Here is a 21,250-nt window from a genome sequence, read left to right as displayed (position 1 = left end):
TCAGACGGATTTGCATATGGCCATGTCTGAACTGGGGTGGCAGAGTGGGCTAAAGAACGATGATGGATTAAACCCAGATCTGTTGACTGGGTGTGAGTGTTTGATTGGTTCAGATGCTCCGTCCATCACCCCCCCTTTTGTAACGCTGATTTCATGCATATGGCATGGAATTGTAGGATAAATGCTGGATTTTGGATCGGTGCCCCTGATGTGCTTGGCATAGTGTTTAGGAGGGAGATCCACTATGCCCTCGAGCTATGCGTGTTAGGAATTACTGCCAGACCTAAAACGAAAAGGGCTAGTTATGGGTTTTAGATTTGGCCCTCACCGGATCATGCACCATCGCTAGGCTGTTGGAAGCAAAATATGTCTCAGTGGGCCCACAGTAAATATTTAGTGTTGAAACAAAAGGAAAACAGCGGCTGCGGGGAAATACCTGCTTCTGGATACTTTGGGGAGGGGAGATCTTCTTCTTTTTTTTATTTTTTATTTTTTTTAAACCTTTATTGTACAGTTCCAAGCACGGGCCAACAACCGCAGGGGCCGACCGCGACACAAGAATAAGACCCACTATATTATCAAATGACACAGCTCTTCAACCGACAACCCTGAGGTCCGGCAGCGAATCAGGATAAACATTGTATTGAACTCACAACACGTTACAGGATAAGAGAAGGTTTCATTTTATGTTTAACCCCCCCCCCCCCCCCCTACCCCCCCCAAACTAAAATACAAGGAAAAAGAAACAGATATATCTGGTGACATACATTCAAACACGATGATAAAGTGAGCTGGTACAAAATAGGATAATCACAGATAGAAAAAGAAGTACGGTTACCAAATACCGGAATACATACGAAATCAGGATAATACCCCAACGTTATGAAAGGAGAGCGAAAGGAAAGCGTGAGATAAAGGAACCATAGAAACTAAACTACCTAACAAAAGTATAGACCCATCCCCCCACCCTGCACCCCTGCATGTGGCTTTCGCCTAACTCCATCTAGTAGCGTGCCTGTCGCCCGACTAACTAAACTACAAAAAGTAAAAGAAGAATGGAGGAGGAGAATGTCATACAAACTCCCGGTCACCTTTCCCCCCCGCCTGAAACGAACAACCCCTGTCCAAAGACCACAGCGTACTCAAAAATATTATAGACGGAGCCAGACAGGGGAGACGTTGAACACCGCCCAACCTCCTGCAAGCATTACGTTAGCGAATCCCTTGTCCTCTAAAGCCCCGAAATCAGACCCAGACCAACAGTCTCATCCTTGACCCCTCCAATCTTTCATGCGGACTCGGTCCGGTAGCACCATCACCGCCCCAGGAGAGTCAAAGTTCATAGGAAGTTCAATTAAGATTAATATGAGACCAGTCTAACACATTGAGGCTCTGCAAGCATCTGCCACCGGTAAGATCTCCCTCACCGATATGCAGTCCAGATATCCTTTCCTCCGTAGATGTAAAAGAACCACAAGGGCGGGAAGGGACGGTAGTGACTTTCGGTTTTTGCTAGTCATAGTCTCAAGGAGTAAAGAACCAGGTAGCTCCACAATAATCGGCTGCGATGGTGAATGCAGCGATACCCCCAGAGAATCAATTCCGCAAGTATTCTGCAAACCGGTCAATAGCGTCAAAACTTTATCGCGCACGGGTTCTTCATCCTCCTTTACTATGGGCATTGTGGGAGAATCAGTTCGTTGAAAGTCATGCAAAAGAACAGAGCCCAGACTCGGTCGCCCAGTTTCGATGTCACCAGCGATCATTTTATGGACAATGGTCTCCAGATGCAATTGAAGTGCCCCGATGGCAGCCATTACGGTCTTCAAGGGCGGTTCACAGTTCGTCCGATCAGTCTCCACTTGCTCGATTCCAAGCATGGGCGGGTTCCTCAGAGAGCCGGGTCTCTCTGGGAGAAGAGGCTAGAACGCCACCGCGAGCGAGGGCCTCGGCCCAGCAGACGCCGGGGATGGGGACCCCCCGCCCCACACACACACACCCCCCAGCCACAGACGAAGCCTATCACCACTCCTTGAGTATAAAACAGACCAGACGCTCGCCACCAGATCCACCTTCTGCCATTAGTGATCATCAAATGGTCCCACACAAAGGCCAGAATAATCCTCATTGCTCTGGAGTGGCCCCTACAGTGGTGCTTCAAAATGTCCTTTATCTCTTGGTGCCCACACAGGAATCTGCCTTTACAGACTGGATCTTCAGAAGTATGTAGGCCAGATTAAGCATCCCAACCATCACTTGTTGAACTTGCCTGCATGGTTCCTGAACTCTTAAGTGTCAGGAGGAGCCTGTTCTCTCATATCTCCTCCATTTGGCTAAAGCAAAATCCTAATTCTCTATCTGAGTACTTCTTGCAGCAATCACAGGTTACCAAATGTTTCCTTCACAAATGACCTTTTTCAGAATGCCTGTAGTTACTTAAACATTTATTGGAAGGCATTAAACAGATATAGCCTCCTCTCAGGAGATCTCCTCCTCCATGTGAGTTTAATATTGTCCTTTCTCGCCTTATGGGTCCTCCCTTTAAACTCATTCATAAAGGCTTATGTCCAACAGTTATCATGGAAAGCTTCCTGCTTGGTAGCCATCACTTCCGCTCATAGAATTAGTGAGATACAGGCCCTATTTATACTTGAACTTGTTCCATAGCAACAGGGCAGTGATGAGAACCCATCCTAAATTCCTTCCCAACGAAGTCTTGGATGTCCATGCCAATCAGACTTTTACATTACCTACATTTTTCCTTCTTCTCCTGAAGAGTGCGCACTCCATACTCATGATGTTAGGAGGGTTTTAAAATTCAATTAAGATAAAACAAAGTATTTAAGAAAGTGAAAACACATTTTTGTAGATTATGGTCCTTTACGGACTGGATTTTCCATTTCTGAAAAATCCTGGTCTAGATGGATCGTCTTCCAATCCTTTGTTTTCCGAAGGCTAACAAAACCTTGCCTGGTAGACTTGGAGCCCAATCCACCAGGGGCAAGACAGCTACTGCTGAGTTACCTGGAAACATCCCTCTTACCGAGATTTGCATAGCTGCAACTTAGAAATCGGGTCACACATTTAAAAGACATCATTGTCTTGAGTCAGATGCTAAGGCTGATGCTCAAATAGGGCAAGTCTCTCTGATGAATTTATTTGCCTGATTGTACTATTCCTTTTTCATCTCCTCCCCAGCGGAATTCTTGGGATGAGCTTGCAAATCTATTCACTGCTTATGATTATTCATGGAGATCCCCTGAGAGAGAGAAGGAATGTAAAAGGTACCCCTGGTACCAAGGGTCTTGTGACCAGAGAGGGCCTCTGAGGGCTGCAGCATTTATTATGCCACCCCCTGAGGCCCCTCACCTTAGCATTCCGACCCTGCTATTGCATACTACGTGTTTTCGTGCAGACCAAAACTAAAGAGTCAACATGGCGTACTTCCCTGTGTGCGATGCCCATAAACATGGTCTGTGGCATGGGTAATTTACCCCTCTAGCAGGCCTTACAGCCCTAAAGGTAGGGTGCACCATATCTAGGTGAGGGCATAGCTGCACGAGCAATATGCCCCTACAGTGTCTGTACCATGCACAGACATTGTAAGCCCTTTGAAGCCATTTTGAGTACATGGCTTGGAGTTTGTCATCACGAACTCCACAGCTCCATGATGGCTTTACTGAGGTCTGGGAAGTTTGGTATCAAAATTCGCAGCACATTAAACCCCCACTGATGCCAGTGTTGGATTTAATAAAAAATGCACACAGAGGTCATCTAAAATATGCCCCCTGAAGAATGACAAACTCTGTTGTGGTTCCTGACAAGCTCCCAGCCGTCTGCCACCACCAGACAGTTTTTTGGACCCCTGGGTGGAGAGCCCCGCTTTCTGGGAAACTGAGCACATCCTGTATAGAGGTGTCATGCCTCCTCCCCACAGGATGGGCAGGGCGCTCGAAGATGGAGGTTCAGAGGCCCGCCACCTTTATTAGCTGCCCCCAGCCTTTTACTGCTACTAGCAACTGACTCCTACCGGTTCTGACCCTCATTTTGGGCATTAGAACCAGCGGGAAAACATAGCTAGGAAAGGAAGTGTTCCCACCTTTGCCAACCCCACTTCTCGGGTGGGGGAAGCGAAGTGAAGCCCACATCTCAGTCCCTGCCATCTTGTAGATGGGTGGACCCCTCCAACCAGGAAGAGGCTTATGCCCCCCTCCCAATGGACGGTGGCATACTAGGTAGTGGAGACACCCCAGGGAAGGGACCCTTTGGTCCCAGCCTGTGCACCCCTGCAACATCCATAAACTAGCATATAGAGGTACCCCTGAACCTTGCTTCTTCAGATTTGATTGTGACAAGAAGGACCGAAGAGCCGTGCTGCAGAAGAAGAGGAGGATGAGGATGACAACAACTGCTTTTGCCCCAACCCTACCAAACCTGTCGCCTGCTCTGAACCCCTGTAGCCAACAGCCTCCACGAACCCCGGACCTGCCCTACTAAAGAATTCTCATCTCCTGTAGACGTGTCCAACACCAACCTAAGTCAGGACTCAAGATCCAGCCGGATCCACAAGTCCTCACCAGTATGCACCTGTTGCCACCGGCCCGAGTCTGAGTGGCCAACACCCTAGTGAGGTCCGCCCGGCAATCCTGACCTGTGTGCCAACGTTGGACGACCTCTGCCAACCTTCTCCTTGACACCTGCAGCCACATCCTTAAGGATCTTCCAAACAGCGACTGGAACTGCTGAGAAGAATCCGACAGGACACCCCTGCACCCTCAGCTCCTGAGGTGCTCGACAGACGGTGTCCTGATGTCCGGCAACTCTTGATCTTCATACTCCAGTCATTGGTTCCCTTCACCAGTCTTCTGGTTCCAGCCTACAACCCTTTACTGCGACCTACGTCCTCCATTGAAAAGCATTGGGCTCCAGACACCACTCGAGGACCCTACACCCGTCCGCCCCTGCGTGGCTGGTGGTGTGGACTCAGTACCAACCTGGGCCCCCTTTTGCCCTTACCTTCACTCTAGGAGTCTGGGTCCCGTATTATCTACTTTAGCCTCGGATATATCTCTGGGCTTCCACTGGAACTCTGTGCACACTATACCTTACTTTGGTATAGTATAATCAGAGTCTGCTTCCTACATTATGCCGCTATGGTGAATCAACATCTGTTTTTTGCAATCCTAAGGGCTAGTAGTGAAATTGAATGAAGGGGAAATTGATAACATTAGAATGGTTTATGCTAGGAGACACAGAAATAGTGGGGGGTTTTCGGGGCAGATGGGGATGATAGTTGGTCTGTGGTCTAAGTGTTAATTCAGCAATTTGCTCTCCTACCTTTTGGCTATAGCTCAGCTTGATCTTGTTATGGTTGTGTTATGTTGGTATCTTGCGGAGATAAGCTTGTGCTGCTTCACCACATTTATTGAGAAAGCAAACTAGAAGTTTGCCGATGCTGTGTGTCATTTCAAATTGAAGACCTTTAGGCATCTGAACTATTAGGTGAAAGACCCAGAGTAAATGTAGTTGTCCTCGTTTGCCTGTTATCTGCCACAAGACTTGTACAAAGCTGGTTTGGACAGTTGCAGGAAATGATTATAGGACAGTGCCTCTGGGCTAAAGGAGGACTTGCTAGGTGATTTATCTCGTAGGCATAGCGTTCAAGAAGAGTTGGTTGTAAGTGTGGGGACAGTGTCCTTCATTGTTAGATGTTGACTCATTTATTTTGAGCTCATCTGATAACAAAGACTGTTTATTTTCTACTGAAATTTTTGGTAAGCATTTAAGTGAGCAGGCACAGCTATGAGAACAACCATCAGTTGTCCCTCCAATTCCTTCCACTCTACAGCGTTGTGGCATTTTTTTTTAAGTGCCAGTGTAGAAGAAAGGAAGGAGACTGTACAGGTTTTGGGATCATCTGTTCTCTGTAGTGGAGAAATACTGGATGAGTGTCATTGTGAAAGTGAGGTTAGCCTTATGGGGCCTGTTTTTTAATATGTCTTGTATTCTAATCCGTTGAGGCTGGTAACAAATTGGTGCATATAGCCAGTAAGCTAATCTAAGAATGTGTGTGTCTGTGTTCTGAATAGGAGGCTTGTGAGAGTGGTTTAATTTGGAAGTAATTTCTTTGAGACCAGTGAAGCCTCAGAGAGGGATGGGTAGCAGGGATTTGTCATCAAGAAATATGGACGCGTTGCTAGCCATGCCAGTTCTAGAAGTGATATTCCTGTACTTTTGTGATGCCCATATCCAAACACTAACTTGTGATTGTTCCCTTGTATTTTCTCTATCCTCTTGCCCGCTAAGAAAATTCTCCTTACCACATTTTATAATAGGGCCTTTGCAGTTGGGACTTTCATCTATGGGGGATTATGACTGTTACCCGGTGTTTGGTTTGACAAATTTGAATTTGAAGTACTGTTACAGACTAATATGATTTTGACCCGTCCTCTTTTGAACTCCCTCCCACCCTTCTCCATGTTAATGTGAGTTTTTAAGAAGAGGAGGTAAGGATAAATCGTACTTTTTTTTTTTCTTCAGAAAAAGGTATTTCTGGGAGATGACTGGAGAATGAGTCAACAAGTCCATTTGAAGTTTTTTTGTGTGTGGAGTTTTTTGTTGTGTGTATGTATGTGGAGAGAGCGAGAGAGAGAAACAGGGGCAGGCCATAGTGAATAGGACTACAAGATCACATTTCATCAGGGGCTTCAATGAGAATGTGAGATGTTGTTACGGTGCCAGATATGTATATTTGCATAAACGTCAACACGCAATGAGTATAACAGACAAAAACACTAAGGATGGCCCGGTTGTCTTTGGTCATTGAACTAGATAATCCGGTTTAGGGTTTTAGACTAGTAACAACACTACCTTCTGTCGTTCACTGGAACATCTCTGGCAGGTTAGTTGTCACTACAGACAAGTGCCACGACCAATACATTTGGTGTATATGCTTTTTCCTGTTCACATGTACATCTACAGCCCTTTTTCTTCTGAGTGCAGTTGGAACAAAGAGATTTGGATTGCTTTTGGCAAGGGTGCTCACCATCTTCATTTTATGACTTTGGCTGCGCTGAGAAAAACAACTTCCCACAATTTTGACCCCCATTAACTAATGGGGTGAGCTGATGGGTAGTTATGACATATGTCTGCTCCAAGAGGCCTTGTTGCTGTCTGCTCCCGTTATGGTTGGTTATGAGTCCTTTCATTCACTGGCTGTGCAGGGACCCAGGGGAAGACCCTCGGGGGGGTTATGTATTTGGGTTGCTCAGCATCTGGGTTGCTCAGTTAAGATAATAGATTCTCATTGCCCGGACATCCTATGCATTGTACTCAATTTTCTGGATGGTCTGTTGCTGCAGTTATCAATATTTATCTACGTCCCCAACCACACCAGTTGGGTTTATCTATTCTGGATGCCCTAGAGGTCCTCCTTTACTCTTTACCCTCGTCGTATCATAAAATTATTGACGCCAATCTTAATTGTCATTTTGAACCGCTCTTGGGGATCCCCTCGGTAACCTTAGACGAGGATGAAAATTGGCTGATTCCGGATTGTACTATGTACCCGGAAAAGCGCTTACTGCCCCTGGCCCTTGTGATCAACAAGTTGGTTGTATCACACTCCCTCTGGGCCTGTAACGGCAGACTTCTTCCAGACGTCCCGGGTACAAGCACCTTTAATAGACCAGGGAAAAGCACAACTATAGATTATATCCTGGTAAATGTAGAATTCTGGGCACGATTGAGAGCTTTCTCTGTCATCCTAAGGGTCGATAGTGACCATAATTTGTCACTAGAATTACTAAATACTTTGGGTCACCAAAATGAACTGGGGGGGAGCTGAGATTACCAATAATTCAAACCTTGTTATAGCGGCAGGTGGAAGACTAATCAGGTGGGCGAAGGTCGGGTTAGCGCCTGATAAGCTAGCTGAGTTATACCGCCATATCGCACGCTCCCTAACAGAGGTTTCTCACCTTTTGAGTCCCAATTGCGATCTGCCCCATCTCCACTTTCAGGGTTTGCAGCGCATTCACAATAAGCTTTGTTCCCTGGCCGGTTATTTTTATACTTCAGACACTAAGAGGCCAAGGGTAAACAAGCGTGAACATTGGTTTAATAAAAATTGTAGGCTGGCTAAAAACACCTTGATAAAGGAGGTAAAATCGGGGTCCCAGTCAAGCATTAGAAATGCGAGGCTAATATGTAAAAGTTTGATTAAGGAGGCTAGGTCCGAGTGGGAGGCCTCTAGGTGAAAAAGTATCAAAGTAGCCCTGGAAGCTCGTGACTATAGGTCTATCTGGAACCTTGTTCGAGATGGGTCCGCTGAAGGGGCGTCAGCCATTATTCCTAACCTTACTTAAGAGGTTTGGCTAGATCACTTCAAGCCCCTCTTTTCACTCAGCAACCCTGAATCCCTAGTAGATTTAGCGGCCCAAATAAGTACACCTGATCCAGTGCACCCGGAGGCCTTGGGCTTTGATTGCCCAACCTGTACCCTCCTTGAAGTTCAGGCGGCCCTCAGAAGTTTGACGCTGGGGAAAGCTCCGGGCCTAGATAGGATCCCCAGCGATTTATATCGAAGTGAACAAAAGGTTTGGGTTCCTTACATTTGGGTTTATTTTAATGCTATCCTACAGGGCTTGGAGATCCCCCCCCAACATGGTTGGGAGCTGAAATCATTCCCATTCACAAAAAAGCTTCCCCTCTCGACCCGGCCAACTCCCGACCCATTAGTTTGATCGACGACCTCCATAAATTATTTGCCCGCCTTCTTTTAACAAGGTTGCAGAGTTGGATGGACGAACATCCCATTCTATCCTCCCTCCAAGCGGGCTTTCGGGCAAAGGTCTCCACCATCGACCAACTGTTTAGATTACAGCTGCTCTATTGGAAGACCGTTTCTATTGGGGCTGGTAGCTTGTACCCGATTTTTGTGGACCTTCGGTCCGCATTTGATCTGGTCCAAAGGGATAAGCTCTGGGCAATACTGCTGGAGATGGGTGCCCCGGCCTACTTGTGCCATCTATTCAAACGTATGCACCAAGGTACATATGCAAGTGTGAAGTATGAGAGGAGTGGGGAGCTGTCTGCTCCGTTCCCGGTGGAAAGGGGAGTGAGGCAGGGTTGCGTCTTGGCCCCCACACTCTTCTCCCTTTTCCTTAACGGGCTGATAGACCACCTACTGGGAACAAGAGACCCGGACTCTCCAAGCTTAGCGGGGCGTAAGATACCTGCCCTAATGTTCGCTGATGATACTCTTTTATTGTCAAAATCATCTACGGGCATACAGCTTACATTAGAGGCATTCTGCTCCTTCTGCAGACTGAGGAACTTGGAGATTAACCTCTCCAAAACCAAGTTCATGGTCTATAACACCAAACTAGCCAATTGTCCTTACCCCCACTTGGATGGAACGGCGTTGGATCGAGTGTCTACCGTAGACTATTTGGGGGTTACACTAAACGACAGAATGGATTGGGGATCTCATATGGTTAAGGCTAACCTAAAGCTTGCCCAATCATCTGGCGGTATCTTGAAGGTTTTTAACGACACCTCTCTTAAATTGCTGGGTCCGCCCGTGGAAATTTATAAAGCCCAGGCGAGAGGGGGTGCACTCTATGGTGCAGATTTATGGGGTTATGTCAGTGCTGCCCCCCTATCCCTCACCGAGAATAGCTTTATTAGGCGTCTTCTGAGACTCCCCATGAGCACTCCCCTGACCCCACTACGGTTGGATTTAGGGTTGGTACCTATCCGGGCGATTGTCTCAAATCGCCCCCTGCTGTACTGGAGGCGTCTTTGGTCCACCCCGAGCTCTTGAGCTTTAGGGAGGACCTGGGGGAAATTCTGTCCAGGGGGGGGCGTGGGAAAAATCCCCTGGCTAAACCACATTAAGCAACTCTGCCACGCTCTAGGTAGGGGGGGGACATGTGGTCGTCCCCTGAGGAGACCTGTGCCCTGTATTCCAAGAAATTATTGAGTTTGGCACTTAAGCGCTACCGAATGGAACTTATAACAACAAACTTGTCCATGGGTAGGCTGACCAATACTTTTCTGGATATCAAGGCCCATCCTCACTTTGAGAAATTTTTGGATGACATCCAGCCTCCCCTGGCTAAGAAAGTATTTATCCAGTTTAGACATGGTTCATTGCCTCTTAGGGCCGTAACACACAAGTGCTCAAATGCCTTACATACTGTGAGTTCTTGCCCAGGGTGTGCGAGGAGCAGAGAGACAGATCTGCACGTTCTGCTCTTCTGCCCCTCCTACTCTAAGGCAAAAGCTAAATGGATCATCTAACTTTGTAAGTCCAGGGGACTTAGGGACTACAGGGAGGTTCAGAATCTTAAAATATGACAATTTTTATGATTTTTTTTTACCATTCTATGAATCTGCTTTGTGTTAGGATTGTAATGTACTATCTCTTAAATATCCTCATTTTTAGCTGGAATTGTGTATTTTTATCTGTATTATGTATTTGTCTTTTTATGGTTTTTAACCGATAATAGGTGTTTAAAAAAAATTGTCCTCATTTGCCATGCTTGTTTCCAACTGAGACTTCCAAGCTTCCCCTCTGCCTCAGTGGTCTGCCTTTAGAGGAAACCTTTGAGAAAACCGCATTATGGAAAGGGGGTCTTGACTTCCATGTTGTGTCCCTCAAACAGCTATCTAGGAAAGTAGGATCTGCTTTCATGGTTACCCCCACTGTTTGATGGTGTCATTATGGCTTTCTGACTAGTCTGACTGGGATCCTACTAATCAGGACCCCAGTCTCTGTGCTTCTTCCCTAAATTGGACCATGGCGAGTACTTGGGTAACCCCCAGGTTGGTTACTGTTGTACCCTTGTAAGTCCCTAGTATATGGTACTAAGGTACCCAGGGCATAGGTACACCTTCTTCTAGAACCGGATAGCAAACTATGGCTGCTGCAGACCAGAGACACAATTCCAGAGCCATAGTTTGCTGTCCGGTTGTAGAAGAATGGTACCAGGAGCAGTGAGGGCCTGCAGGAGGAGCTTTACAGAGCATGGAATCATACCTCCAACAATGTTTATGATCTTGGAGGTATGATTCCAACGTGTTTGATACAGCACATGCCAGGTTTCGTTGGTCAGTTTAGAGTTAGACATTGCCTAATGATGCATGGCCCCTCTATCGTAATGGCGGATGCACTTACAACCCAGCAGAATGGACTCCGTGGATTGTAGGGGTGTCCTGCTCCTGCAGGGATACCCTGCTGCTGAGCCAAGCTTGAGCAGGGTAAGGCAGGACAATAGATTTCCTGTCTCAGGGAGGTGTGAACAACTCCTAGACTAGGCTTGGTGTATTCGGCCAGGGTGGGGGCGCTTGCCAGCGCCACTAGACTGCTTTGAAGGGCACATTTGGTGCTCTCTTTGCATACTCCAGTTGGAACCAGTTCATGGAGCCATTGCCTCCCGCTCTGGCAGGATACTGGACAGAGGATATGGGAGTATCCTCCCCCCTTTTCAGCCCCTCTGGTGGAGGGATCCCTGAATCGTCCCAACTTAAGGGCTTACCTGTGGGTGGTGCCTTAGATTCGTTGTGGGACAAAAAATTCAGATCCGAAACCACTTCATCTTCAGTCATCTGGGCACTTTGGACTTAGACAGACTTCGCTTTGGGAACTACTATAACTGGGAAGACTCCTGCTGCTCCTGGTCTCGTCGTCCTGCCAGTCTTCTGCGTTGTCTGTACCTGTGCCATATACAGGATCTTCTACAGGTCTGTGGACATCCAAGACAACCGAAGGAATCTCCCTTGGAGTGAAGGAGTCCCTCCCCTGCATCTGCAGGCACCGCAACAAAGCTGATTGGTCTGCTGTTCCTGAGCTCCCATGGTCTCTGAAAGGTTCAGCAAAACAGGTGGTGAGTTCTGCAACTCCCATGAGGCCTGCACTGTCTTGACACAGCAGTTTCTCCCCCTCCACACGACCCTGGAAATGAGCCTACGGGCTTTTCTCACTACCCTCCACGGTATCTCCGGATGCCTCCCAACGCACCACGCCGGTCACACTCACTGCCGTGCGCTCTCCCACCGCGCTGGTCTCTCCCCAAGCCGGGCTCTGCACACCACTCCCTGCCCAAGAAGCCGCTTGTAAGCAGAGTTTTTTCAGTGCTCCGCACAATCAAAATCTTCTTTCTTGCCACTTCACATTGGGAACATATCCCTTTATTTCCGGTCAGTTTGCGGAAAGCTGACAGCTGGCTGCCATGTTCTCCCTTTAGTACTACTTTTGTAAGCTTCATGGTGTTGCAAATAGAGCAAGACCTGGAAATGATGTTGTGGACATAGATGCCTTGTAAACATGTGAACCCTTGGGTAAATTAAGTCCTGTAGTGGTTTCCCTGGATTCGTACGAGGCTTAAACTATGTAGGAGCTCTTAAAAAATTTACTTATTTGCTATCAGTTGCAACCAAACCAATTTAACTACTAAAAAGTGCTCTGCAATAATTGCTACCGTTCTTTTAAGTTAACCTCCCACATCTTTGATTGGGCACTACAACAGGTTTTCTTTGACATATGGATGCATTAGGAAGGAATATATTCTGCGTCAGAAGCTCTTTTGGTGCATGTGTTGTGTTGAGAAGGAATGTTATCGGGGTGCTGCCCCTGCTTTGTGGACCTGGTCCTTGGTCTGCTACTGCCTTTACCATACCTGTTCTGTTTGCAACAACGCTTGTGATGCTGGGGTCTCTTCTTAGGTATGGCGTTAGCCAGTAGCTTTTGATTTTACAAAATGTATATGCGCACTGTACTTAAAGGGACATTCAGTAAGTTCTCTTCACCCACAGGTCTGCTATTGTCATTAACGTTTTTTATACACCCACTGCAGAGTAAATCATGGGACAGTGGGGCAGTCCACGTCAGCCATTGGCATACTTCAGTGTGAGTAGTGGGATTCTGCTCTTTCATGAGGAGCGTAGACGCACAATGTGCCAGGGGCTACAATTGCAGTTTGTGCTTTTTTAGACTAAAAGATACTTTGGCTTTTAGTCAATGTGTCTTTAAATGAGCCCACTACTTTCCCCCAATGGTAACGTTTTCCAACAACTATAACAAGACAATGCTATAAGGCTGAGAGCCAACACCAGACGTTATGGCTTTGGCTGTACATGCTACATCGCGTGTGTTTTTCTTGAATTCCAGCTGTCCATGCAGTGAGGTTTGTGTTAAGAATGTTGTCCTTCTGCCCATGCTCTCTCTGTTCTGTGTGTGAGGGATGCTTGAACTGATGCTATTAATAACTTAAGGTCCCTGTTTAAAGTATATGTATAGAGATTGGCACAACCTTTTTTCACAATACAAACGTAACATTGTTTCTTTTTGTTCACGTGACGAAGGCATAAATGAGTCTATTTTCTTGGTCAATTGCTTGTGTCAGAAATATATTGCACAATTCCAATACGTATTTCATGTTTTGGGTATTTAAAAAAATAATTACATTGCATTGCAAACTGCGTTTTCCATTGCATAGCGTAGGATTGTGAAGTTGTTTTTATTATTTGTGTTGCAAGTACTATTTTTCAAATCTTATATGCATTCGTTTTTTTCTCCCCTCCAGGAGTGACAGTTCGTTCCGGTTCTTTGTCTTCTTTTTTGTATATATTTGTCAGTTTGGTGTACATGTACTCCAGGCTTTAGGATTACAAAGTTGGGGCAACTGGTGAGTGATTGGCTGTAAAAATGTTAAAATTGTTTGTGTTTTGGTTGCTTTTTTAACAATTGGTTTTAACAGCAAAATACATGATTGATTAGTATTGTTATGGTAAATGTCATTGTTTGAAACTTTCTATCTTCGTGTTACGTTTTTGTACGCAGATTTACGGACATTCATTTATTTTTGCTGTTTTCATTATCACATCTTTATTTTCTAACACCAACAACAGTATGTATGCTAATTATCTAAAGTGCGTGGTGGCTAACTCTTCTTATTGGCTCCAGAGTTTCTCAATTTTGCTGGCAATTTCTAATTTGCCAATCTATGCTCCTCACTCATTTTCTTCGAGCCATACTTGTAAGCTGTCGCAGAATAAAGAAAAAAGGCCGTTAAAGAGATAAAAAATAATCTGTTGGAAAAGAACAGCTTTAGGAGAGAGTGGTAGAAGGGGATAGAAAAGGGGCAACAACACGAGGAAAAAATGCTTATATCGCAAAGGCTGAGAGATAAAATGAGATTGAGAAGAAAGAAATAAAGGGACAAAGGTAGTAATACAATATAAGAAAAATAATGAAGACCGCAATCAAGTGGAAAAGAGGTGTGTTGGGATTATCTCCTGGATGGTGTACAGTTGCGTTCCCCTGCCCTGAGTGCCAAACTGAGATATCAGGGATCCTGCTATTTAGGTCCACAGTAGTAAACAGCCCATGATCTGTCTGTTGCAAGACATATTACGGCTTATCAAGAACATAGAGGGGCTTGGAGCCCGTCCATTGCTTACCATTTTTTTTGGCATTCCTCCTCACTCATTTGTCTGCTTCTTCGTTAGTAGCCCTCAATATTGTGTTTGTCCCTACCATGGAGCATTGCTCTTTACAATCTCTTGAATTGGCTGGTTTCTTATCTATGCTTCCACTGCTTGCTTTTCAAGACCTACTTTCTTTCTGAGTTGAGCTCTCCATGAGAGTGCATGTGTTTCAAGCTTTTTCCCTTGTGCAAGTCTCACCCCCTGCAGACTGTGTGTTCCCTGTCACTGCTTTTCCCATGCCCCCTCTTACGTTTATGGCCATTGCTTCTCCCCACGCGCACCCTCTGTGTTGCTTCCCCACAATTCCTGTGCTTCTTCTGCCTCCCTCCTACCCTCACATGTTCCTTTTGCATCCCATCTAGCTTTCCCTCTTTGCTTTCGCATCCTCTCCCATGCAACTTTGGCATTCCCTGCCACACTGCCCCATGTTGCTTTTGACTGTTTTGCATATGGCTGGGTCCAAACTGGGGTGGTGTGTATGGCTCAAAAACGATGGATTAAACCCAGATCTGTGACTGGGGATGAATGTTTGGTTTGTACGGCATTCCATCCACCATTTGTTATTTTTGCTTTGGTTGCCCTAAGTGGGAAGGGTATGCCCAGATGAGAGTCCCGTGCTCACTGTGCCACTGAATTCATGCTAGCCTGGATGATGAGAGGTGATACCCCGAAACTGGTCCCAGGAAGCTTGTTTCCTGTCCTGGCAGTTTGAGGTGAACTGTTTCCATGGGAAGCGGGCTCAAGCCTGATTTGTATATGGATGGGTCCAATCTGGGGTTGCGTGGTGAGCTAAACAATGATGGATTAAACCCATATCTGTGACTAGGGTTGAATGCTTGATTTGGTCAGCATTCCGTCTATCATTTGTGCGATCTACAAAATCACAGTCGCTTCAAACTTTTTTTTTTTCTTTTAAATGTACTTTAGCCATATTAATCCGCATCCTGGATGCTGTGCAGTGTGACTGAAAACCATTGTCACAGCCAGTAGGTCAGAAAGGCGAGTCTTTTTGACTTTTCCAATGCTTCTGTTGTTTTTTTCCCAAACCATTTATTTCTAATATTTATGTTCTTGACATTTTCTGTTTTTGAGTTACCTCCAGACTGTGACTTTAATATCCCTTTCTGTGGAGCACTTAGCACCGAAATACACAACACGGACACCACAATACCCCCTCCCCCTGCACCCCCCCTCCCATCCTCCATTTGCCATGCTCTTTTCCCTTTTCTGTGCAGGCATAGCCCTCTCTCCTTCTCAGTTCCTGTATTTTTTCCATTCAACAAATGGAATGATTTAGATTCCAATCGATTGCTAGTCTCATGAAATACAGACAACTCTTTGAGAGAGTTGTCTCATCCCCAATGGGTTACTCTGTCCTACTCTTGAGTCATTGTTGGGGTCGCAGGAAGGCGGATTAGTGTAATACCTCATTGCCCACAAACCATACTTCTTGGTGTGCCTTCTAGTCTCTAGAAGGGCTAGTACTGAAATGCAGCAGCAGTAACAAGGTTATTTGATAGTTGTTTGAAAAGGCGAGGGGAAAGGATTTCGCCTAATTTCTCCCTTTTCCTGTGCCTCAAGTCTAATGAGTTGCTATTGAAGTTCACTAGGTAAGTTCTGTGAGGAAGGACAGGCCTTATACACTCTACAGTGTTTTTTATTTTTGATCCCTGGGTAACAAAAAATCTTATCCAGTCATCCTTTAATCCGCCCCACACACACAGGAGTAAAAGGAAAAAAAACCAACAACCTCCATTGGACTTTAATAATTGATAGCTTTAGTGTGTTGAGTGTTAAGATCACGTGTGCACATGAATAGTGGTTGTTGGTTTGAGAATAAAATGTTAGCTTTTTCTTCAGTATTTTGAATTTTTTTGAATTGTTTTTTTCTAGTGTTTTTTTTTACCTTCTTACCTGCATCACTGGAGTGAAGGCCTACTGGCCCATCCTACAAAGTTCCTTTCCTGTGTGTAATCCCAGATTGTAGGTCTAGCAATCTAAGTATTTGTTATGAATAACTTTTGTGCCCTGTGTAGTACATACATTGTATGTATGAGTGAACCAGAGTATTGGAGGCCTGCAGGTTCCATTTGTGAAGCTCCTGGCCTGTTTTTTGTGCACAAGATGGAGGTGAGCTTGTTTTCCTAGACACTGGCAGTGTGTTGCTGACATTCCTGGGGAGCAGCGTGGAGACCTAGACACTGAAGTGAGGATTTACGTCCTTTTGTTAAGAGGGGCTGCTGACTACGCTTCCTGTGCACCACCATTTAGGAGATGGTGGGGAAAGAGTGAGGCTGCAGTCTCTGTTGTCCAGAGTGTGAAAGGTCCTTTAGGTGAGGGCATCGGTGTGTTCCTTTCATATCACTGTTCAGTGTGACTGTTGATAGCCAGGTGCAGAAAGCTCACACCTCTTGGTGCCTCTATTGTGGGTACTCCAGGCTGGAGACTACCCTGCTGTTAGGGAGCTTCACTCTACACAAAGTTTATGTTTAGCGAACAGAGGCCAGATGCAAAAATAACTGACCTGATCCTAGAAGCACAGACAGAATTCACATCCCCAGACTGTTTTGACTGTCTAAAAATGGGAGCTACTAACCCACTCGTGGTTTTAGTCCCAAGCTGTCTTTGACCACTGTACAATACTCAGAGGGCCTGCTTGCAACCAGAGCTGGTGAATGCCTGACAACCAGCTTGCCAGAGGTGAGGAGACAACATCTGGATTCTGACCAGGAAGGAAGACTCTTCTTAAGCACCTAGATGCCAACCTGACTGCTGAGAAAGGGAAAACACGTGTCTACCCTGTAGAAGGTGTGAATGTCCGGGCTGAGCCCGAAGCAGCGAGAAATGAAGCTTGAGGGTCCATCCACCCAGGAAGGTAACAGAGAACCATCTGCGTGTGGTAGGGAATGAAGAAGAGTCTCTCCCAATAAGTAGCCAGTGACACTGCAACATGGTAAATTTCTGCCGGGCATACTGTTACATTGTGAACTTGAGCCCAAGCTGACTGTGCAGCTGCAACATCGTGAAGCTGTGCACTCTGAATTTGAATTGCATCTGGGCAGACTATGAACCTAACCCAATATTCTGAAATATGGCAGTGTTGTGCTGCTGGCTGAAGTGCCTAGTCACTCGACGTCTCAGTTCACCACCCCACCTCATCTGAAGCCCAGTGGGCTTGCAACCAGCCAAGTACCTTCGATGACGCCAGATCTTGCACAGACTTTGGTTGGCAGCCTCCGCTGCGGCCTTCTGCGGTCTTGACCCCAGTCTCAGGGCACCCAATCAGTGTGTCTCCTCCCATAAGAATGAGAGAGAGGCAGATGCGTGCTGCAGTTCCTTCCACAGAGCAGGCAAAACTCTGCAGTGGTTGGATAAGGACAGTTGGGACTAATTATGGTTTAAATCTTTTTATTGGTAAGTTTTGCAAGAACAGTGTACAATAATCATCCCACCTACATCCCTCGACCAGTGGAGGGGGGGGGGGGCAACAAAAGAGCAATACCTAGGAAAACACCAAGAAAAGCTGGAGGGAGACATTAATTGGTGAAGCGGTAAGAGGAGGGGGCGGGTTATGTCGACAACCTGAAGGAGATGAGCCACCACTCATAAGGGAAGAATGAAGGAAGGGTGTAATAGGGACTAAGGACACTATGGCCGAAACCACTTCTGGTGGATATGTTCGAGTACGTAAAGCGGAGGACACATAGATATGTTGGGCAAGTCTGTTCTCTAAATTAATCTGAAAAGTATCATATACAGGGCCTCCACATTTGATCAAATTGTGGGAGTGTATGTGTGACTGCCGCTGTCCATTTCTCCAGTCCCAAGAGTCCCCACAGTCTGTGCAGCCAGTCCGATTTCATCTGGACTGTATCTGAACCCCAGTGGGCGAGATAAGCTGCTTCAGCATCACTAAGCGCTAAGGTATTGGCGCGTTCCGTGGCTGATTTTAAAGGGAATATCGGGGAGTTTGGCAGTCCTAACAAGATGTAGCAAGGACATCTAGGGAGTTCAGTGTCATACATTTCGTCCACAGCTGCTAACTCCTCTGACCAGAAGGAATTGATTTTGGGGCAGTGCCAAAGAATGTGTGTGAGGGTGGCAGTATGTCCACAGTGTTGCCAAGAAGTGCGGTCTCCCCCCCCCCCCCCCCCCCCCCCCCCCCAATCTTCCATTGGGCGGCCATGATGGTGTTTAGTACCAATAGTGTGCTGTTCTGATAAACATTTCCTTGCCGGAAGTGCTATGGGCAAAAGCACAGGCTCTATGTAATATATGTCACAGGATTCGTTAGTGGTGAACGTACGTTCCGGTCCTTCCTCCATCTACCCTGTGCTGTGGATTTGAGTAAGTCTACTGAGTATTAAGAAATGTATAGATATTGGAGAGAATGCACTTGTCTGAGGAGCGCATAATGAGCCATTTTTCAAAGGATGTCAGGGATTCTACCATGTTGGGGATGAATTGCATGTTGCAAGACCCAGTGGCGGATGGCTGTATACTACCAATACACGGCTGCTGGGAGATCGTAGGCAAAATTAAACTGAGTAACATCCATAAGCCCATTGATTTCAAACAGATCGCCCACCCTCTTGCAGTTAGCGTTCTGCAACTGAGTGATGGCAGAGCCAAGCAGTGCAGGGGGGAATCTGGGTTCCCTATAATTGGCATCTGAGGTGAAATTCTATTGTATAATTTCCGGGGAACGTGCATTCTGTCCCAGACTCCCATTGTAGCCCAGAGCACCGGTGAGACATAAACCCTGGCTGGCAGTAGTTGTTTTGGGAGTCAGGGGACCTTCTAAATATGAATACCTGCCAATGCTTGATCTATAAAGTACCAATGTTTTTCGGTGCTACCATACAACACAGTTGTGGGCTTGGTAGTTGCATAATAAATTAGGGATAGCCAGCCCACCTCCAATAGTGACAAATACGTCTGCCAATAAGCCATGTGCGCCTTCTTCCTATCCCATATGAAATCATTAATAAGGCGCTGTAGCTTTTTGATACCTGCGCTGGAGGTTGTAGTTGCAGGGTTTAAGTGATGTAAAGAATTTCTTGCCGAAGCGTCATTTTGAAGACCGCTAAGCATCCTAGTCAGGAGACACCATAGCTCTTCCATTTGGATAGATCAGAGTGCGAGTAGCCAAGATCGATGCGTAGTTGTGGTAGACAGTGCGCTCAGTCGTGGCGTGCAGTCATAATCCCAGGTACCCAATCCCCTGTGAGGACTAGACAAATGGTAATCGATGCTCAAGTTATACTTGCTCACTCCTTGGGCTAATCGGGTTCAGTGCAGAAGATTTCTGTAGGTTTGTTTTAAACCCAGAAGCTAGCCCAAAAGCTCCCTATTTTCCCATCATAGTGGTCTGAGAGGCCTTTGGGTTTGACACCAGCAGTAGAACATCGCTGGATATAAGATGCTTTTGTGATTCCTTCCTCCCATATATACTCCTGAGATGCCTAGGTGGTTACGTATCTTTTCTGTAAATGGAAGCATACAGTTAGGGGGACGGAGGACAGCCCTGTTGGGTGCCTCTAGAAATGTTGATGGACTGATAGGTCCGCCCGTTAACCCTCACCAGTGCATTGGGTGAAGTATAACTACATTGGATCCACTGAAGGAACCGTGCGCCCAGGCCAATATGAGTCAGCACGGAGTGAAGGTATGGCCAGTGAACTCAATCAAAGACCTTCTCTGCATCTATAGAGAGGAGGGCACGGATACAGGAGCGCCTCGTCTTGCCCAGCAAGTGGCTAATAAGTTTCATGTTCTCGCAACATCCCCTTTCGGAAATGAAGCCAGTCTGAACAGGATCCACTAGATATAGGGGCAAGACGATGTGCCAGGATGCCTGTGAAAATCTTGACATCTACATTAATTAAAGAGATAGGGCAGTAGGAAGAGCAGTACACCGTGTCATTACCATGCTTAGGGATTACTGTGATCGCAGCAAGTTGCATAGTATCTGTCAGGGTACCAGTGGTGCTAAAGGTGTTTATATAATCGACCCAGTATGAGAGCTAGCAATGACTCAAAAGTTTTATGGAAATCTGAGCTTTAACCGTCTTGCCCAGAAGCCTTGCCTGATTGGAGGTTTGTGTATAAACATGAGGACCTCGTTGGGAGTAATGAATTTATCTAAGGTGGAGGCGTCTCACTCTGGGATTCGGATCAGAGGAATCCATGACTGGTAGGAATTAATGTGCCCTGTGTCCAGCTCTTCAGCTGTGTAGAGAGCAACGTAAAAGCGCTCAAACTCCCTTACAATAAAGTCTTCAAAATGGATAGTGGTCCAATTCCAGCCATTTAGCACCCCCACTCAGTGGTGGACACTCTGCCAGCGAAGGAAGTGTGCCAGAAGGTGGCCTAATTTTTTTCCCTCTGTAATATTTGTTTGGTGCGAACCAGGGAATATTCTGCCCTATCTATGTCCAAGAGTTTAAGCTTCTTCTGAGCCGCTGTAAGTTAGCACCGCTTTGCAAACAAGACTTTGAGCCTATGGACCTCTTCCAATTCTTTAACTTTGGTGTCTAGGTGCGTTCAGGTGGTGCGCCTGTTCTTATTGAGGTGAGCTGCTATAACTATAAACAGACCACATACCACTGCCTTTAGCGAATCCCATAGCAGTGCCATAGGTGTCGCCGGGGTGTATTATCGGCTAAAAGAGTTGATAGTGTTTGTGATCTCAGTAACTGTTTCAGCATATGTGAGGAGTTTGCCGTTAAGGTGCCAGGTGTGGGGGTGGTGCTGT

The 21,250-nt window shown here is 46.3% G+C and overlaps 1 protein-coding gene across 1 annotated transcript in view; it reads left to right on the top strand.

Annotated features, from left to right (window-relative positions):
- SCAMP1 (secretory carrier membrane protein 1) overlaps nt 1-21,250 on the top strand; it is a 513,038-nt gene that overhangs the window by 376,022 nt on the left and 115,766 nt on the right. The window contains exon 7 of the mRNA XM_086960743.1: nt 13,590-13,691. Within this exon, the coding sequence (XP_086816869.1) occupies nt 13,590-13,691 (102 nt within the window). The remainder of the gene's footprint in view (nt 1-13,589; nt 13,692-21,250) is intronic.

This window comes from Lissotriton vulgaris, chromosome 3_1 (genome assembly GCF_964263255.1).
Source record: "Lissotriton vulgaris chromosome 3_1, aLisVul1.2, whole genome shotgun sequence".
NCBI classification, from domain to species: Eukaryota; Metazoa; Chordata; class Amphibia; order Caudata; family Salamandridae; genus Lissotriton; species Lissotriton vulgaris.
This window is presented reverse-complemented; position numbering and strand designations above follow the sequence as displayed.